Below are 19,083 nucleotides of genomic sequence, written 5' to 3'. Positions count from 1 at the left end.
TGCCGCCCAGGAAGTAGCCATGCTCCTGGTAGAGTGAGCCACCAGATCGCCAGGGATAGGTAGATTCTGATTGACATAAGCTTGTGAAATTGTATCCACTACCCAATGAGACAATCGTTGCTTAGACACCGGTTTGCCTGCACACCTCTTGTCAAAGCATACGAATAGCTGCATGTGTGACTGCCGTGATTGATGAGTACGCTCAATGTATGTGTGCAAAGCTCTAATAGGACACAGAGAAGAATTATCTAATCCAGCGCCTGAACAAAGGGGATCTGGACGGAAAGCATCAAGCTCAATCACCTGATTTATTGTACTAGGTTTAAGGACCTTGGGTAGAAATGATGGGTTTGGCCAAAGAAAAACCCCCATTTTTTCCGCCTTCCATCTCAAGCATTCTTCACTGACTGACAAAGAGTGTAATTCACCAACTCTTTTTGCTGAACATATCGCCAATAGGAAGACTGTCTTCCATGTCAAGAACTTGAGATCGGCTTGCTCCAGAGGTTCAAAAGGTGCTTTGGTCAGTGAGTGTAAGACAATAGAAAGGTCCCAAGCAGGTGCTCTCATACTTCTTCTTGGATGTAAACGGTGTGCACCCCTAAGAAATTGAGAGACCAAAGGGTGTTTGCCAATACTTGCACCATCCACTGACACATGAAAGTGGGAGATGGCTGCAATGTAGACCTTTATGGTATTAACTGATTTCCCCGAATCCATCAATGATTGAAAAAAACGTAGAACCAAACTGATGTCACATTTGGCTGGATCTAGTTGTTGGTCTTGACACCACGTTGAGAATATCCGCCACTTGCTAGAAGAGTTGCTCCACGTAGAAGGTGCCTTAGAGCTATTTATTGTCCTCAATACAGCTTCGTCTAAGTCTTTAGAGAGGGTCTGAGTAAGGGCCATACCCACAGTTGTAGTATCTCTGGTTTTGGGTGCCAGATTTGGCCCTCCGCTTGGGAGAGAAGATCGGCTCTCTTTGGTAACTGCTAAGGTTGACCTTGGACCAAACGTACAAGTTTCGGAAACCAATGCTTTTTTGGCCACCTGGGGGCCACAAGTAAAACTTTGTGATGACCCAATGCTACCCTGTTGAGCACAAGGTGAATCAGAGGTAGGGGGGGAAAGCGTACAACAATTCCTCCGGCCATTCCTGAGATAGTGCATCTATCCCCAAGGGACCTCCCTGGTTGTTCAGGGAATACCATAGATCGCAATGAGTTGTCTCTGTAGTCACAAACAGATCGACCCTCGCCATTCCGAACTGATCCCAAATGATCCTCACCACTTCGGGATGGAGACGCCACTCTCCCGGGAGAGGTCCAGTTCGGGACAGCAGGTCTGCTGCTGTGTTTGCTACTCCTGGTATGTATACTGCTCTGAGTGACGAGAGCTTCAGAAATGCCCAAGAAAGTAGTTCCTTTGTCACCTGGAGACATCGCACCGATCTGGTGCCGCCTTGGTGATTGATGTGGTACACCGCAGACATGTTGTCTGTTCTCACCAAAACATGTTTGTTCTGCAACCACGGGAGAAAAGCCCTCAAGGAGAGATGGACTGCCTTGAGTTCCAGCACATTGATGTGCTCCGAGGTCCAAGGGGATTCACAGAGTCCCCTGATTGACCTGCCTTCCCAAACTGCTCCCCACCCCGTTAGAGAAGCATCTGTCGTTATCACAGATCGCCTTGCTGGGATGTTGTCTAGAGGAACCCCTTGTGATGGTAACGTCCTCGTATTCCAGGGACGTAACATTTGGATACATCTTCGTGTAACCCTTATCTTCACAAGCCTTTGTAATTTGGGGTGCAGGTGGAAGTTGTTCAACCAATGTTGTAGTGGACGGGCTCTGAGAAGGCCGAGTGGGACCACAGTCACTGCCGCTGCAATCATGCCCAATAATCGCTGAAATTGAATTAACTTCATTTTTTTGTTCAGACGAAATGACTGAGCTAGACTGACCAACTGTTCCACCCTCTGTGGTGACAAAGATGCAGTCATCAGTTGGGAATCCAGCGAAATTCCCACAAACACTGTCCGTTGTCTGGGACTTAGATCGCTCTTTTCCCAGTTCATCTTGAAACCCAGTGACTGTACATGTTGAAGGACCATTTCTGTGTTCTTCATTACTTGGCTGCGAGAAGGAGCACAAATTAGCCAGTCGTCCAGGTATGACATAATTTTCAAACCTGCACATTGAAGAGGACGAAGGGCTGCAGAAACCACTCTGGTGAAGACCCTTGGAGACAGAGACAGGCCAAATGGAAGGACCCTGAACTGGTAGACCCGATCTTGAAACGCAAAGCGAAGAAACGGGCAATGATCTTGACAGATGGGTATGTGGAAATATGCATCCTTTAAGTCTATGGAAGTGAACCATTCTCCCGGTTCTATGGATTCCAGAATTTGAACTGTAGTCAACATTTTGAAGGGCAATACTTTTATGAATCGGTTCAGCTGTCGTAAGTCCAGAATGGGTCGAAGTCCCCCGTCTTTCTTTGATACTAGGAAATACTTCGAATAGAACCCAGTGAACTGTTTGCTGGCACTTATCTGTACAATTGCTTTTTTCTGTACCAAGACTTTGATTTCGTTGGCCAAATTTTGTGCCTGGACTGGGACTCTGACTATGGTCATTTGGACCCCTGAAAAAGTAGGAGGGCGCCGCCAGAATTGTATCCTGTATCCTGTCTTGATGGTATCTAGAACCCAAGGATCTGATGTTACTTTCTCCCAACTGTCCAGGCATAGTTGGGAGTACTCTCCGGCGACTCCAAGACCGCTATGCCTGGCCTCCCCGGGGTTTGAAACCCCTGGTAGTACGTCTTTTAAATGACCCTCCCCTGACTGAAGTATGAGACTGGTCAGTCTGGGGGGGCTGGTAAAATGGTCTGGTGCCTCTATCATGGAATTGGTAACCCCTGGTTCGCCTTCTGTCATACCCCCAAGTTTCTGAACGAGAAAAGTTTGGGGGCTGAAAGGAATGGGCTCCTCTATGGCCATATTTGGTAGGTCCACCAAATGTCTGCTGAACTGATTCCCTTCTGCGTCTTGCTTGATTAGCAGTGTCCAGCAGAGACTGTGAGAATATCCGACCTGGAACCACTGGCATATTAGTCAGGTCCCTCCTAATAGCTTCAGGCAAAGATGTCTGTGCCAACCAGATTTGTCTTCTGGCTAAGATAGCTGAAGGCATAGATGCTCCAATATCCCTAGTAAGCTGTGAGTGTGTGATGAGTGCTGTGTCAATTAAACTCGTCATATCATGCTCTTCTTTATTAACAACCTTCCTCAAAGCAGCCAGAACTATTGCTAAAGCATTTCCTGATTGAGCTGCTCGGGTAGCTGCATTATACGCTTGGCTCATTAACCGATCGGTCTTTTGGCACTCTTTACCAGGACAACGAGGGTTATCTGTAACCTTATCGGGTCCCAAAGTAGTTAAGGCTGCAATCTCTCGCTTCACTGATGGCATGTTCCCCATACCACTCTCAAGGGGATAATCTAATTTAACAAACCGCCTGCAACCTGCATTAAACTGGGGTGCAGCCTTTGGATTATTCCAGGCTTTCCTCAGCATCTGGAAATAATCGTCAGCCACAGGAATGGACACAGTGGGCTGTGCAGGGGAAATACTCGTCCATACACCTTGTGTGGGGGTTGGAGCAGTAGCTTCTTCCTGAGCGTCAAGGCCCAGGATCTTTGCTGCAGTTAAAATGCGTGAAAGAATGTCAGAATGCAGGTTTCCTTCTGAAACTTCGGACCTGGATTCATCTTCCTCATTATCGCTAATATCCTCCTCACTACCATAAAGGGAATTATTTGCATGCAGTGACACGGCATCCATAGAATCATCCCTCTCTTCCTGATGTGATGTCAACTCATCTCCAGAAGAGGGTGCAATAGGGGCTGCAGATGGCTGTGTGCATATTGAAGTGTTATGTGTTTCAAGCTTACCAGCTAGGTCACGTAATGCTGCCAATATTTGTAACTGAGTATCGTCCTTGGGCTCTTGCACTACTGTGGCCCTCTCTCGTTTGTCTTGAGGCATGTCAGAACGTGGAGACCTGATCGACTCATCAGGCCTCTTGCGTTTGTGAGAGGAACTACAGGGAATCATTTGTTTGCCACCAGTTAAATGCTTGGCCCTCTGCACTCTTTCCTGCAAAGTTAGCTCTATTGCTGTCACGGATCCATCTGCGTCAGCACCAGACACCTTCACTCCGCCCACTCGTTCCAGCTCCCCAGCATTCTAATCACTGTCACCTGTCCGCTTCAATCACCGTCCCAATCATCCTCCCTTTATAAACTCACTCCTCACAGTCACTCACCGTCTGGTCTCGTCGACACATCGGCTACAGACTCCCGCTACAATCCCACTTGCTACAAGGAATACTTACCCGCTTGCTTCAGTCCTGTCTGCTCCTCATCCGCTCCTGGTCCCCGGTCTTCCTCTGGTCATCCGTCCGCTGCCCCCGCTCTCCGTCTTCCAGACCTGCTCAAGATAAGAGATACATTATCAGACTGTTTCCCGCTCCATTACCGAACTTTCTATATATATATATATACTCACCAGCTGTCTGACCATATCACCTGTCACAATAAACCTGGTTTATACTCATCCATCTGTGTCCTTCTAGTCTGTGACAATTGCAGCTGCACGTGGGTTTTCAATATCATCTAACAGATGTTGCATACCCAAACAGGAGGGACATTCACGGTGCCCATCTCTTGACTGTAAGCCAGTTTGGCAAAACCAACATCTTGAGTGACTCATTGCCTATGATCAGAGGACTAAGTAAATAAACAGATTAACTGTAACGAATCACAGTATTTTAATTAATTCTTGGAGTTGAACTGCAAGATTTAAAATAAACTACCGGCATTTAGTTGAAAAACACAAGTGACAATGCCATTAACATAGACTGTGACGAATCACCATTCATTAATCAAATCAAACACTTCCTTAAACTGCAGGTATTAGTTAAACACAGTTAACCAGATATCCTTAATATATAGATTGTGACGAATCACTTCATAAGCATCTTTCAAAATGAGTCTGCAAACAGAACTTCTTGAAAATCATATAATCTATTAATAAATAATATCCATCACTCTACGTGCGGAAGAATGGCGTCATTCAAGGTTAGACCGTGGTGACAGTCTGAGTGAGGTCAAAATAAATCACACACACACAAACACACCCTGTCCTCTGTTTTTGACGTGCTCTCTGCTCGTGCACTGAAACTAATAATAGATTGGGAACACGAAATTCTGTCGCCTTACGTTTAGGGGGGCTGATGTCGTAGGAAATTTATTTCACAAAACGACGACATTTCCTAGTGGGCATACGCAAATCCTTGACATTTTCTAGTGGGTATACGGCGTATACCTGCGTATCACGTAGACTACACCACTGGTTGTACACATTAGGATTTTCAGTAACGCTTTAGATTACAGTACGGAAAGTCTTTTTATGTGAAAGATTTGAGCAGGGCTGTAGTACTCGAGTCCGGACTCGAGACCGTTTTTCTATGGTCTCGGACTTGTCTCGGACTCGCTGGATTCGGACTCGGACTTGTCTCGGCCAAAGGTCTTGCCAAATATGGCTTTTGGTCTCGACCGAGTCCAACATTTTTGTATGTGTGTTCATTTATTACTAGCCTATCAGGGTAACGTTAACTTAGAAAATGCCCAAATTAACCGACCAAGTGCTCACTACAACGGAGCGCGTCTTCTCATGCTGTTACTATAGTTACTGGGTGTTGCACAAAATTCTAATGGTTCCTGCAGATCTCCCATTTATAATGTGGGATATTCCAGCAATCGTAATCCACACAGATTATAAAATCAAATCATTCTTTTAATAAGTATCTGCCAGACGCAATTTTACAAACAGCATGAGCGTTCAACGGTGCTGCGTATTCTCTTCTCTCATATGTTGTGGACAGCAAGCATCAAGCGCTGCTGCGATACTACACACTCGACAATAAAGACAATTTGTCTTTATTTGTATCTTTATTGTATTTATTTGTGTAACATTTTTAAATTTAATTGAACAATTTAAATCAAGCCTTGTGTTGTGTAAATTCTTAACAACATTACCATATTGTAAAAAATGCAATGAGCACAAACATTTAGGCAAGATAAATTTAATAATTTTGTTTGGCAAAAACGAAATTCAGGCCCTGAAGACTTTTTTTTATCCCCTGTCCTGGACTCGGTCTTGACTCGGACTCGAACCTTTTTGGACTCGGTCTTGACTTGGACTCGAACCTCTTTGGACTCGGTCTTGACTTGGACTCGACTAGTCCTGGTCTTGGACTTGTCTTGGACTCGACAAAGGTGGTCTTGACTACAGCCCTAGATTTGAGAAAATTAAAGTACACCTATTATTCATTTGGGCTGGCTGAATATATGAAAATCCGGTAACGCTTTAGATTACAGCCCGGTAAGTACTGCGTATTAAAAACGATTTTACAGTGTAATCTTCGGTAATTATAGTGTACCTATAACGTACTTACAATATAAGTATAAGGGAACAATATTTTAAATTTGGGGAATAAAGGGGTAACAACCAGGAGAATTAAAAAAAATATATATTTATATTGTAAGTATTTTAGAACTAAGGGGTACTTATTCTACTATTATGATACAACAATCTCACATTTGGGCGCAATTTAGCAAGAACATACCATTTTGAAATAATGGTGAACCAGTACGTACTGTAGAATTACAGGGTATATATCGATGCATTTATAAAGTAATCTTTTTAACAAAAGTGCACTGAAAATGAAAAGTATTGCAACTTTTGCTTAAATATTGGGGAAAGATTTGTTTCATGTATAGGTGCTTGTTGTTACCCTCTTGTTCCATGTAGTTACAGGGTAAGTGTGACATTGTGGGCTGTTCCATGTTACTGGGTAAGTACATTAAAATGCATACATAATCTTATATCACTAACTCGGAAACCTTTATTTATTTTACAAGGACCACTTACACTGTAACCACATGAAACCAGATATATTTCCAGTATATTTAAAAAAAAATTACAATAATCTTAGCATTTCTTCCCTTGAAACATGTTAGCCCAAACCTAAACATCTTTATTTTTGCTATCAAATTTTTTATTTTATATTTATTTTTTTTATAAATGCATAGATGTACCCTGTCATTTTTAAAAAGCCTACATATTGATACACAATTGCTACAAAAAGGTATGCAGTGAATGTTCTCGCTAAATTGCTCCCAAATTGTTTTTCTCCCAAATTAAATTGCTTCAAAATTTATTTCTCCTGGTTGTCACCCCTAGCCTGACTTTGTCATACTCATATTCAAGAGAGAATATGAGTCTGAAACTCCTCCGTTGTGCTTTGATTATGAGGCATGTCGTAACCGAACCAGGAAAAAAAAAACCTCTGCACTCAATTAGATAGTCGGTAGACCTACAACCAGTCAGAGCAACGCAGTAAGTCAACTCCTTTGCATAGCACAATTTTTAAATACAGAACGTAGCCTAACTTTATTTATTTTAGAAGTTAAATAACGAGTGTTGCTTCTTTTACTTACTTCTCCATGAGTGCCACCAAAGGAGAAACCACAACGATCACAGGCTTTTCATTACGTCCCATCTTCTTAACGACCGTCAGAGCCAGCTGATAAGTTATACTTTTCCCGAATCATGTAGGAAGGACGCCAAAAATATCTTTCCGATCGACAAATGCCTTGATTGCAGTTCTCTGTTTGTCTATTAAAATGAATGCGCTGTCGATTTATTTTACAAAAGACGCGACAGCGGAATCTATACATCTCAATTCTCCAGCTGCAGTCATCTTTGACAAGCGCTCTTTGATAATGTGATGATTACGTCCCTGCAGATCATCTGTCCATCATCGTATAAAGCCCGCCCTGGCAATTTGATTGGCCCGATCATTTTTTGACTGATCATAATTACTCAATGGATTGAGTCCAGACCGAACTTCCCGACCAAAAATGTTGTGGGCGGAGTTCGGGCTGGCATCCAGGCTATGTCACCCCTTTATTCCCCAAACTTTACATATGAAGAGTTCAGATGCAAAAGCCTCTAAGTGCCATTTGAAATTTTCTTCTAAAATTATCATTTTTATCAAACTTGTATATTTAAGTTCAGTAATTTCACTTAAATGGCAATGATAATTACCTATTAATTGTTATTTAAGTGAAATTACTGAACTTAAATATACAAGTTTGATAAAAATCATCATTAAAGAAGAAAATTTCAAATGGCATTTAGAGGCTTTTGCATCTGAACTCTTCATATTGTTCCCTTATACTTACATGTAAGTACATTATAGGGAGACTACAATTACAGAAAGTTACACTGTAAATTCCTCTTAATTACACAGTATTAGGGTGATAGGGTATGTGTCATTTGTGCATGTTCCTTCCACTTTAACGAAAAAAACAACAACAACAACAACAAAAAACCTGGCGAGACCTATGTGTTACGTTCAGTTTCAGTTTGTGTTCCATGGACTTTTAGCTTGTATACTCTTGTTTCCTGTGTTTCCTTTTGGTTTCCTTTGTTCTAGTCACTAATTTGTTTCCATAGTAACTGATTATTCTATACTACACCTGTTTGAAACCTACACCTGTTTGCCACTAAACTAGAAACAGGCTGTTTCTAGTTTAGTGGCTTGTTATTTCCTGTACATTTAAGACCTGCATTTGGTTCAGCCATGTTTTGGCCAATCAGTATTGTCTTCATGCAGATGCCAAACTACATTACTAGTACAAGTTACTTCTTTTCTACTCCTGGGATTTAGATTACCTTCTTTGTTTATGTTTATAAATAGTTAAATGCCTGCTGCTTCATCCACCTTTTTGCAACCAAAAATCTCCAATCCGACCTTTAATTATCCATATAATTGAATTCATTAATGTACCACACACAAAAAAAAAAAACACACACACACAAAAAAAACCCAAAACAACAACAAAAAAACATTTGTGCCAGGTAAAATTGATCTGGTGACTAAACTGTGAAATGGCTGCCTAATGAAGATATCTTAATATGTAGCACCTTAACAAATAAGGATTTCACTTGCATATTTCTACATGTGTAGATACCTTTTCAGCGTAGCCCATAGGAAATCAGGATGCAGTGTATTTGGTTGTGATTGCATTCTATAAAAAAAAAAAAAAAATGTGAGTATATATAGGGGGAGAGCGGGGCACAACCTAATGCATTTTGGTTTTGGATCAGTTAATTAAAAAAATAATTAGGTTAGATTAAGATTTTTTTTTTTATACAAGCAACATACACATCTCTGCTACAAATGAACACTTAAAGTTTTTTTCTAGGACCTACCATTTTCATACAGTTGCACTGAAAATGACAGAAGTGCAAATGTTACAACTTACCCCATATGTGGGGTTAATTGTAACAGACAGAGGGGTTAGTTGTAACACTTGTGTGTAACACACTTAATTCAGTACAATTTTATTTGTATAGTTTGATATTGTTTGTGCATCTGTATAGACAGATATCCATACATCCATCCCTCATCCAATCATCCTTCTATTGTGGATCAATATCAAGGATAGAGACATAGAAAAGGGCTGTACAGTTTTGCAATAAATAATAATAAAATGATAAAATATTGTAATTGCAATTAAATTAGATTTGTGTGTGGCAGCCACATGTACAATGATTATTATAATAACAGTAATAATCATACAAATGAGCTTAAAATAATAATTTTAAGGGTTTATTGCATTAAAAACAGGCCATATTTTTAATAAATAAACAAGTTATCATTCATTTCATTCATTTTTTCATAAATTTTAAACATTTTAAATATTAAACAATTGTTTGTGGAAGTCCAACAAAGTTAAATGTATACTCAAACCTGAAAAGTTGTGAGGCTCCGTTTTCATTTGATTATCATTGTACACTCGGCGGCTTGTTTGTAACACAGTGTTACAACTAACCCCGCTGTGTATTACATATTTTAAGCCTAGCTAACAGTCGCTAGGAATTGCTGACAAGTTTCAAAACGGTGCTATGTTTGAGCCAACAAGACAGTGATTAAGGCAATATAAAGTTAGAATTGGAAACGTATACACCCAACTCAGAAACCGAAAAAAATCTATGATGAAAAAATTTAATTTAATGGTGTCAAAACACTCTTTGTCAAGTATCTTCACGAAATATAATCAAAATTTTATATGTAAACTATGACGAACTATGTAAACGATCCGTGTTACATTTAACCGTGTTAGGTTGTGCCCCGCGCTCCCTATATATATATATATATATATACAATGCGTTGGAGTCATTAACCGTGCCTTTCAAATAAGGGCTTGGGCACATTTCTAATAAATTTCTTCTCAATTTTTACATTGAATGTGAAATTGAATTGAGCTAAATAGTCTTACCAGTGGAATCTTGTTGGGCAATTTCATATTTCTTGCTCTCTTTTCACTTGCTAATAAAGGCAGGAAGTTTGTTATTACTAGAAAAAAATTGGTTTGATCACACAAGCCTGACACCACATAACCGGTTGAATGAATGGTATTTTCTAAGCCTCATTGCTATTCCTCATCAATAATACAAAAAAATGTAGGGGAGCGCGGGGCACAACCTAACGCGAGGTTAAATGTAACATGGACCTTTTACATAGTTTGTAAGGATCAAGCAGGTTGTGTTTCCGCTCTTTTTCTCTCGCTGCCAGAAGTTGGTCTCCTGCGAATTTGCGGAAAGTTTTGATTATATTTCTTGAAGATACTGGACAAAGAGTGTTTTGGCACCATGAAAGTAAATTTTTTTATCATAGATTTTTTTTTCGGTTTCTGAGTTGGGTGTATATGTTTCCAAATCTAACTTTATATTGCCTGAATCACTGTCTTGTTGGCTCAAACATAGCACCGTTTTGAAACATGTTAGCAATTCCTAGCGACTGTTAGCTAGGGTTAAAATGTAATACACAGCGGGGTTAGTTGTAGCACAGTGTTACAACTAAGCCGCCAAGTGTACAAGGATAATCAAATGAAAACAGGGAGCCACACAACTTTTCAGGTTTGAGTAGACATTTAAATTTGTTGGACTTTCACAAACAACGTTGGAATTTAAAATGTTTAAAATGTAGTGTACTATGAATGATAACTTGTTTATTTATAAAAAATATGGCCTGTTTTGAATGCGATAAACCCTTTAGATGTTTATTTTAAGCTCATTTGTATTATTATTACTGTTATTATTACTAATAATAATAATTGTACATGCAGCTGCCATACACAAATCTAATTTATTGCAATTACAATATTTTATAATTTTATTTATTATTATTTATTGCAAAACTGTGCAGCCCTTTCTATGTCTCTATCCATGATATTGATCCACAAAAGGATGACTGGATGAGGGATGGATGTATGGATATCTGTCTATACAGATGCGCAAACAATATCAAACTATACAAATAAAATTCTTCTGAATTATGAGTGTTACACAAAAGTGTTAACTAACCCCTCTGTCTGTTACAATTAACCCTGCATATGGGGTAAGTTGTAACATTTGCACTTCTGTCACTTTCAGTGCAACTGTACGAAAATGGTAGGTCCTAGAAAAAAGTGTTCATTTGTAGCAGAGATGTATATGTTGCTTGTGTAAAAAAATATTAATCTAACCTAATTGTTTTTTTTTTAGGTTTAAATTAATTGATTAATTGAGCCAAAACAAAAATGTGTTAGGTTGTGCCCCGCTCTCCCCTATATAAACTTTACTTCCTGAGTTTCCCACAAGTAATTATTGGTGACATTCCAACATGACTTGAATCCATCATAATAATAATGATGGATTCCTTTCTCTATTATTAAAAATATGACAAATAATCAGAAATATAAAGACATCTTAGATGTAAAGTTGGCATGTTTGTAATCAGTACCTCTGGTTCCAGTATTGCACCAAATGCAGGGATAGATGCCTGATGTCTGAGGCAACACAAACAGCTATCAGGGACAAAACACAGAGTGAAGGGGCCAGATTTACTAAAGGGAAAATCTGAGGATGCGAGGAGACCTCAGATGATCAAAGTAAGACCCATGTCACTGATTTGCATGGTAAGATGCATGGTAAGAACCTCCTCATAAGTTTGACTTTGATATGCCACCTGAGGAAAGATTCTTCCTTTGGATCCTCTTATTCTTGACCTAGTGGGAATCCAAACATGATATTTAGTCTGACAAGTTTTCTCAACACATTTAGGTTGCCTTTGAGCTCTTGTTTATTTCATGTCAAAGCAAAGCAAAGCAAGGCTATTATTTAAAAAGCTATTATTTAAATATGTAAGTATGTTTGTGGGTGTACTATGATGCTCTGGTTTGAGATGTCCTGATTTAAACTTCTAGCCCCAATGCGTTAGTCGAAAGTTTTTTCTTTAGAAAATGAGTCTTTTTTCCAGTTTCGATGAATTTAAGCTTAGCTAACTAAGATAAATTATAATAAGCATTATTATTATGGGGATATTGGCCATAACATCCAAAAATTTTGTCAGGGCTGGATTCTTGTACACAAACATTGAGATGTGCAGTTAGATGTTATGAGTGGTCTTTCAATCTAATGGGATATTATGAGTAGTCTGTAAGTGTGTTAACAACATGATTAATCTATTAATTTATTCATAAATACGTTAAATATGTAATTTATACATATAGTGACTTTAATAACACATTTTCCATGATGAGCATGTTTTTAAATTATAATTATGCTTTTTTGGAGCGAAAACAAACTACAACAAATATAAATATTTCTTTGCATACTCATTTTCCCCAATTGCAAACTCTACAATAACATTTCTATGACTTTCTAAAAGATAGAAGAGAGATTGATAACATTTTTCAGAAGAGAGAAAGATGTCAAATTTGCTGTCTCTCCCTCAAATGTTATATTAGATACATTCATTTTAGCAGCGTTAAGGTCCCTGCATACTGAGTACGAAATTTTCGTCTGAAATTTTTCCTCACGGTAAAAAATAAATACGACCTCGCGTTTTGTCAATCACATTTGCACACTGCCTCAGAAACTTTCATCAGTCATAAAAAAATTCAGATCTGGTAAGATTTTCTGCGTTTTTTTGCATCCATAGCAAGCATTTTGAGAGGTGTTTTGACAATTCCACCGAATGACGAATACGGAAAAACGCATTTGAAATTTAGGACTAAATTTAGTGTGCAAGAAATTTTTTTTTTTTTTACCAGTTTTCTGTGATTTTATGCAAAGCTAATAAAGCACAGAAAAAAAGAGTCATAAATGTATATTCAACTTTTTAAAAATGAAAATGTAAAAAATATTGAAAGATTAATACGTGTCATGGCAGCATTTGAAAAGGGTCCATTAGTCTCTTACATTATCAAAAAGTTTGATGACTTTATGACAAGTCAGTTAGTTCTAAACGTCATGTGGTGTAACCTCCCCTTATAGTTAATGATATAGGAATGAATGATCCCTTATATGTGTGACCTTCAGGGGGCGCTCTAAAGCATGAAATTTGGTTACATAAAAAGAATCCAAAACCACACTCCCCTTTTATATCATTCGGCCGGTTGTGTCCAATAAAGGAACAGAACTGGGACTGATGTATTCAAATATAGACTTTATCAAACACAAAAAGCAATAATATGTTAATTGGCAATCGACAACAGCAATATATTCCTGTAGGCAGCAACAGACAATTTACAATAAATATTTACAGTGAATAAAAGTATCGTAATACATAAATATAAAGTGAATAAATAGATACTGCACACACACACACACACACACTCCAACACTGCAATACACTTCACACTAGTGAACACTGCAGACTGAACGCTGTCCCCACATGAAATATTGCACAATGCCCAGAGGCCTATTATGATATCAATATTGCAGACAAACAGATACAAGAAGACAGTCAACTTAACAGGACAGCCGTCTTCATGTGACAATGGTGGCAGATGTTTTTTTTTTTTTTTCAAAGCACGCACATACATTTACAGGAATGCAATCAAACCAAATTAACTCAGGAAAAACAGTGGCTGGTTGGACAGACGAAGACAATCCTCGTTTTCCTGACCCCCTAGACAAATTGGTACGGTCTGCACCGCACCAATGATGTCTTACCAGTGTGGTTTGCTAGTGGCTGTGCACACTCCCGCCAGCGTTGCTTATTGCTGCACCCCCGTATAGGAATTAATTCTCGCTGTTATGCGATCGAACTCTCAGTAGACTCGTGACCAGTGAATGATACACACAATTCCCATACGCACGCCCAGACGCCAGGCCGAGGTTCTCCCGTTTGCACAGCTGATGCTCCAAGAAGCTTACTCTTCAGTTCACACCACACTAATGTTCTCCTATCCATTTCTCACAACACATTTAAAGGGACGCCTCACTTGTGCCACCTGCTCATAATCAGAGCCAGTGGGCGGGGCTTCACACTACACTTCCCATCTCAACCACCCTACCTGCTACATATGTAATAAATAAGATCTGTATGCTCAAATGTATTTAAAGTGCAAATATACTGTATCCCTCTGTCTGTTTTGAGCTGACCTGATTTTCCCCTAACCAGCAGGTGGCGCTGTGTTTGAAGATGGCAGCTTCAGGCTTGTGTCATCTCTTTGCCCTGTTCCTTATCACACTGTCCCACACCTCGCACAGCTCTGAGATCCCATCTGAAAATGCCAAACAGAGTCTGACCAGGTCTTCCACCTCCACCGCTGACTCCAAGCCAGACCCTGACATGGGTCCTCTGGGTGACAGCCAGCAAAGAAGACACTGGTCATGCAAAGAGAGTAATAATGCTGGGCTGCTCTCTCGAAGGCCTGTGGACCGACTGGAGTATGATGGGACAAGTCTAGATGGCCTGAGTCCTGTAAGGCTGGAGATGGAGCCTGGAGACAGTATGAGGGTGGAGGTTCACGATGAAGTCAGGGGTCCTGCTCATATGCGGCGAGGAAATCATTCACCAGAGGGAGAGTTCAATCGTAAAGCCAGGAGACGTGGTCATGGGCATCTGGCTGAGCACAGAAAGCAGGGAAGCAAAAGAGACAAAGGTCGCGCTAAAGGTAATAAAGATTTTCTGAACATTCTGAAAGAATGTAAAATGTTATCTGGCTAACTAAGTATGGTAAGCCAGAAAAGATTTTATATTCTACACAGAAAGGTTAAAGGCATTGTTCACAGAAAAATGAGGTTCCACTTTATTTCGATAGTCTTTGTTTCGATAATTCTACTAACTATAAGTAACTTTGCAACTACTTGTCAACTAACTCTCATTAGAGTATTAATAGACTGTTAGTAGACTGTTAGGTAGGTATGGTTAGGTAGGGTTCAGGTTAGTTCAGGTTAGTCAGGTTAGGTAGGGTTCAGTTTCATATACTGTCTACTAGGGCTGTAGTCAAGACCACCTTTGTCGAGTCCAAGACAAGACCGAGTCCAAAGAGGTTCGAGTCCAAGTCAAGACCGAGTCCAAAAAGGTTCGAGTCTGAGTCAAGACCGAGTCCAGGACAGGGGATAAAAAAAGTCTTCAGGGCCTGAATTTCGTTTTTGCCAAACAAAATTATTAAATTGATCTTGCCTAAATGTTTGTGCTCATTGCATTTTTTACAATGGGGTAATGTTGTTAAAAATTTACACAACACAAGGCTTGATTTAAATTGTTCACTTAAATTGAAAAAATTTACACAAATAAATACAATAAAGATACAAATAAAGACAAATAAAGAGAAACGTTTTTGAATAGGTCTAACACTAGTATTCATAGACAGAAACTGAATAAAGTAATCAAATGGAAAATAACACTGGATAGTATTTTAGTTCTGAATAAATTAAACACATTAATCCTGATTCCTTTAACTTAAAGCTCTCTTTTGTTGTTTTGACTAAAAAATTAATGACCGACACATATGGTTACTGTCACTTTAAGAGCTAGTGCATGGATTCTCTCTTCATTATACTGCCTGGCATGAGTTTTATGGTTATTAAAGACAAAACAGACTATGTTTAGACCATTATACTCACGAAGACCGAAATTGACACAGTTTTGAGTGTTAAAGCAATAGCTAATCCGTGAAAAATAACTTTTGTTAATGCCCAGCTGTTCTTGAGGTGAATTTTTCCGAGACAAGTCCGAGACCATAGAAAAACGGTCTCGAGTCCGGACTCGAGTCCAAGACCGGACTCGAGTACTACAGCCCTGCTGTCTACTTGCAGTTGCCAAGTTACTTATAGTCTGTCGGGGGAACATCAGAATAAAGTGCTAGCAGATATTAAGCAAATAGTCTACTAATACTCTAATGAGAGTTTGTTGACATGTAGTTGCAAAGTTACTTATATTTAGTAGAATGTCTAAAGTGGACTATCAGAATTAATTGTTACCAAAAAGGACAATTCTGTTGACATCTGCTCAGTCACATATGCTTCAGACTTGTATGATTTTCTTTTCTCCTTGGCAGGGATTTCCAAACGTTTTTTTTTTTTTTAATCAGCCAATCCTCTTTGACATAAAAAAAAAAAAAAAAAAGAGATTTTAATTGTAAATGTATATAATAATTTAACAACGTACTCGCATGTTCATGGTTCTGATGTTGTATATTTCTTGTTGTAACATCCAGGCAAAAGAACAAAGAAACCATTCTCAGTGGCATTAGTTGCATTCGATTTCACAATTGGCTTCAATCTTTACAAGAACCAAGACTTCTTTTAGTGATCCGATTGAACAGAGAGAAAAAAAGGGAGAGGACTCTTTTTTTAGTTGTGACAGTGTTCACATTTGTATTCATTTTTCTTTTTATTTGAATAATAATAATTATTATTATTATTATTTAAAACTAACTACAAAAAATTAAGACAGAAACTTTTATTTTACCTTACAAGTTATAATACTAATATCCCAGCAAATTTTAGGTTCTAAGAACGTTTTCATAATGTTCCCATTAAGTTATAAAAATTATTATTTCAGTTATTTCTGAATCTTCTAGGAACGTTCAAAACGTCCAGTTTTTTAGACGTTGTATTAACTTTATTTCTTGGTTATAAGAATGTGTTTGAAAATGTTATTAGAACGTTCAATTCTCCCGTTATATAAACATTGTATTAACGTTATTTCTTGGTTATAAGAAAGTTTTTGAAAACGTTATTAGAACGTTCAAAACGTCCAGTTTTTTAGACATTGTATTAACGTTATTTCTTGGTTATAAGAACATCATTGAAACGTTATTAGAACGTTCAGTTCTCCCGTTATATAAACGTTGTATTAACATTCTTGCTTGGTTATAAGAACTTCTTCAAACATTCTAACATAATGAAAAACGTTTCATTCACTTATTAAAACCTTTCTTAATGTTTTTTTTTTTTCATATAACAATGTGTTATGAACTGCTCCGAGACTGGGAGATGTAGATCCAAATGCAGCCTTATTAAGAATAGTCATACAGGCAGGGTCGAGAATCAGCAGACAGGGCAATGGAGAACACACAGTGGGAATCCAAGAAACAGGCAGAGGTCAGGGCAGGCAGCAATAATCAAAATCCTAGAACAATCCAAAGTCAAAAACAGAAGACAAACACGAGAAAAATGAAAATGCAGACACACAGTACAACAAGACTTTGCGGTGAGTGAATGTGAACACAAGGTATATATAGACAGACTAACAGGATGAGACACAGGTGAATGCAATCAGTGAATGAGGTACAGGTGAGTTCTGGGAAATGTAGTTGTGAGTGAAACATGAACATCTGGTGTGGAGTGCCCTCTGGTGACTCTCAAGGTCACTCCACCTGGTGACCGTTACACAATTTATATAATATATGATGAACCTAAAACAATAACTTTCAGATTTTAAAATTAAGACAAAAATATCTATAAAGATAATTTAAAAAAGACCCATGAATCATGTCTATAATATGTGTAATGTAGTCCACTGAAGTCGAGTTGAATTGAACCCAAGTACAGTATATTCCAATCAACTGATTAGGGTTGAAGTGACAATATGAATTTAATAGCAAATAGCAAAAACGTTATCAGACTCAAATATAGAAGAAACAGTATCAGACTCAAATATAGAAGAAACAGTATCAGACTCAAATATAGAAGAAACAGGACAGGCAAAACCAATATCAGACTCAATGGAAAATAGTAATAGTAACAGTTAAACAACTTCAGCTTCCGGCTCATCGGACTGGACTGAACCCTGAGAGGGTCTCTGGAGATACTGCAGGGAGAAAAGACAGTGTTGTATTAAAGTGTGGTGAGATTAGTATAAAAGCACTGTCATGCTGTACTTGCTCATACTTGTTCATTTTAGCTAAGCTGAGCTAACTTTAGCCATTTACTCAAGCCGTTACGTTAACGTTACTCAATAGAGATACCACAGTTGATCTAGTTAACTTCATTAAAACATTAGCAAATGCTGCAAAACTAAGTAAATTAGCATTGTGATAAACGTATTTTATTCATACAAACAGCAAAATTCACTTACCTAAAATCTTCGGAAGTCTCCGTCTTCCAGTTGTCCTTCTGTCGCTGTCCTCTTAAACCACGCCCATTGCTATCACGCTAAAAATTCAATACAATTGAAGAGTTTGGTTCCAAAACGCGATAAACGCCATTTAAAAAAAAAATGAGTTACTGCAAAAATTTGACTTTTCAATACCGACCAGATACGAAACAATGTTGAATTTTACGTAAAATGCGATATCCGCCGTGTTATTATGAAATGTTTTCTCCCTTTCTTTCCAAACCGCGACAAAAGCCAGTCTCCCTTTTCTGCAAAATGCGACATATCCGCTAAACCAATCACAACGCACCATTCCATGCAATGTAAACAGTAATGGCAGCGCTTTAACTAACCCGGCTTCCAAGGTTTTCTCTATTTTGTCCTTTCGATCAACAAACAAACAAAAAAAAGAATAATTTTGACAGCATTGGTCAACCGGCGGAGGGTAAGCCATCCTGCATGGGTAAACGTGACATCGAAATCGAATCATTTACGTGAGGAGATTAAGAAGATGAGGCACTCGGGAGGAGGAAATGCCGGCTGTTGCTTGTTCTCACACGA

General features: G+C 38.7%; 1 protein-coding gene and 1 long non-coding RNA gene across 4 annotated transcripts in view; one reads left to right on the top strand and one right to left on the bottom strand.

The window, feature by feature from the left end:
* The window catches only part of LOC148970123 (uncharacterized), a 100,298-nt gene that overhangs the window by 17,750 nt on the left and 63,465 nt on the right, over positions 1 to 19,083 (bottom strand). The window lies entirely within an intron of this gene.
* Positions 1 to 19,083, top strand: part of draxina (dorsal inhibitory axon guidance protein a) — a 113,346-nt gene that overhangs the window by 33,275 nt on the left and 60,988 nt on the right. For 2 of the 3 annotated variants that reach the window (XM_089125327.1, XM_089125325.1), the window contains exon 2: positions 14,599 to 15,091. In XM_089125327.1, the coding sequence (XP_088981453.1) occupies positions 14,617 to 15,091 (475 nt within the window). In that variant the 5' untranslated portion in view covers positions 14,599 to 14,616. Of the gene's footprint in view, positions 1 to 14,595; positions 15,092 to 19,083 lie in introns of all 3 variants that reach the window. The other variant, XM_089125326.1, reaches the window with a different exon arrangement.

Source organism: Pimephales promelas, chromosome 21 (assembly GCF_988280905.1).
Source record: "Pimephales promelas chromosome 21, fPimPro1.hap1.1, whole genome shotgun sequence".
NCBI lineage: Eukaryota > Metazoa > Chordata > Actinopteri > Cypriniformes > Leuciscidae > Pimephales > Pimephales promelas.
This window is presented reverse-complemented; position numbering and strand designations above follow the sequence as displayed.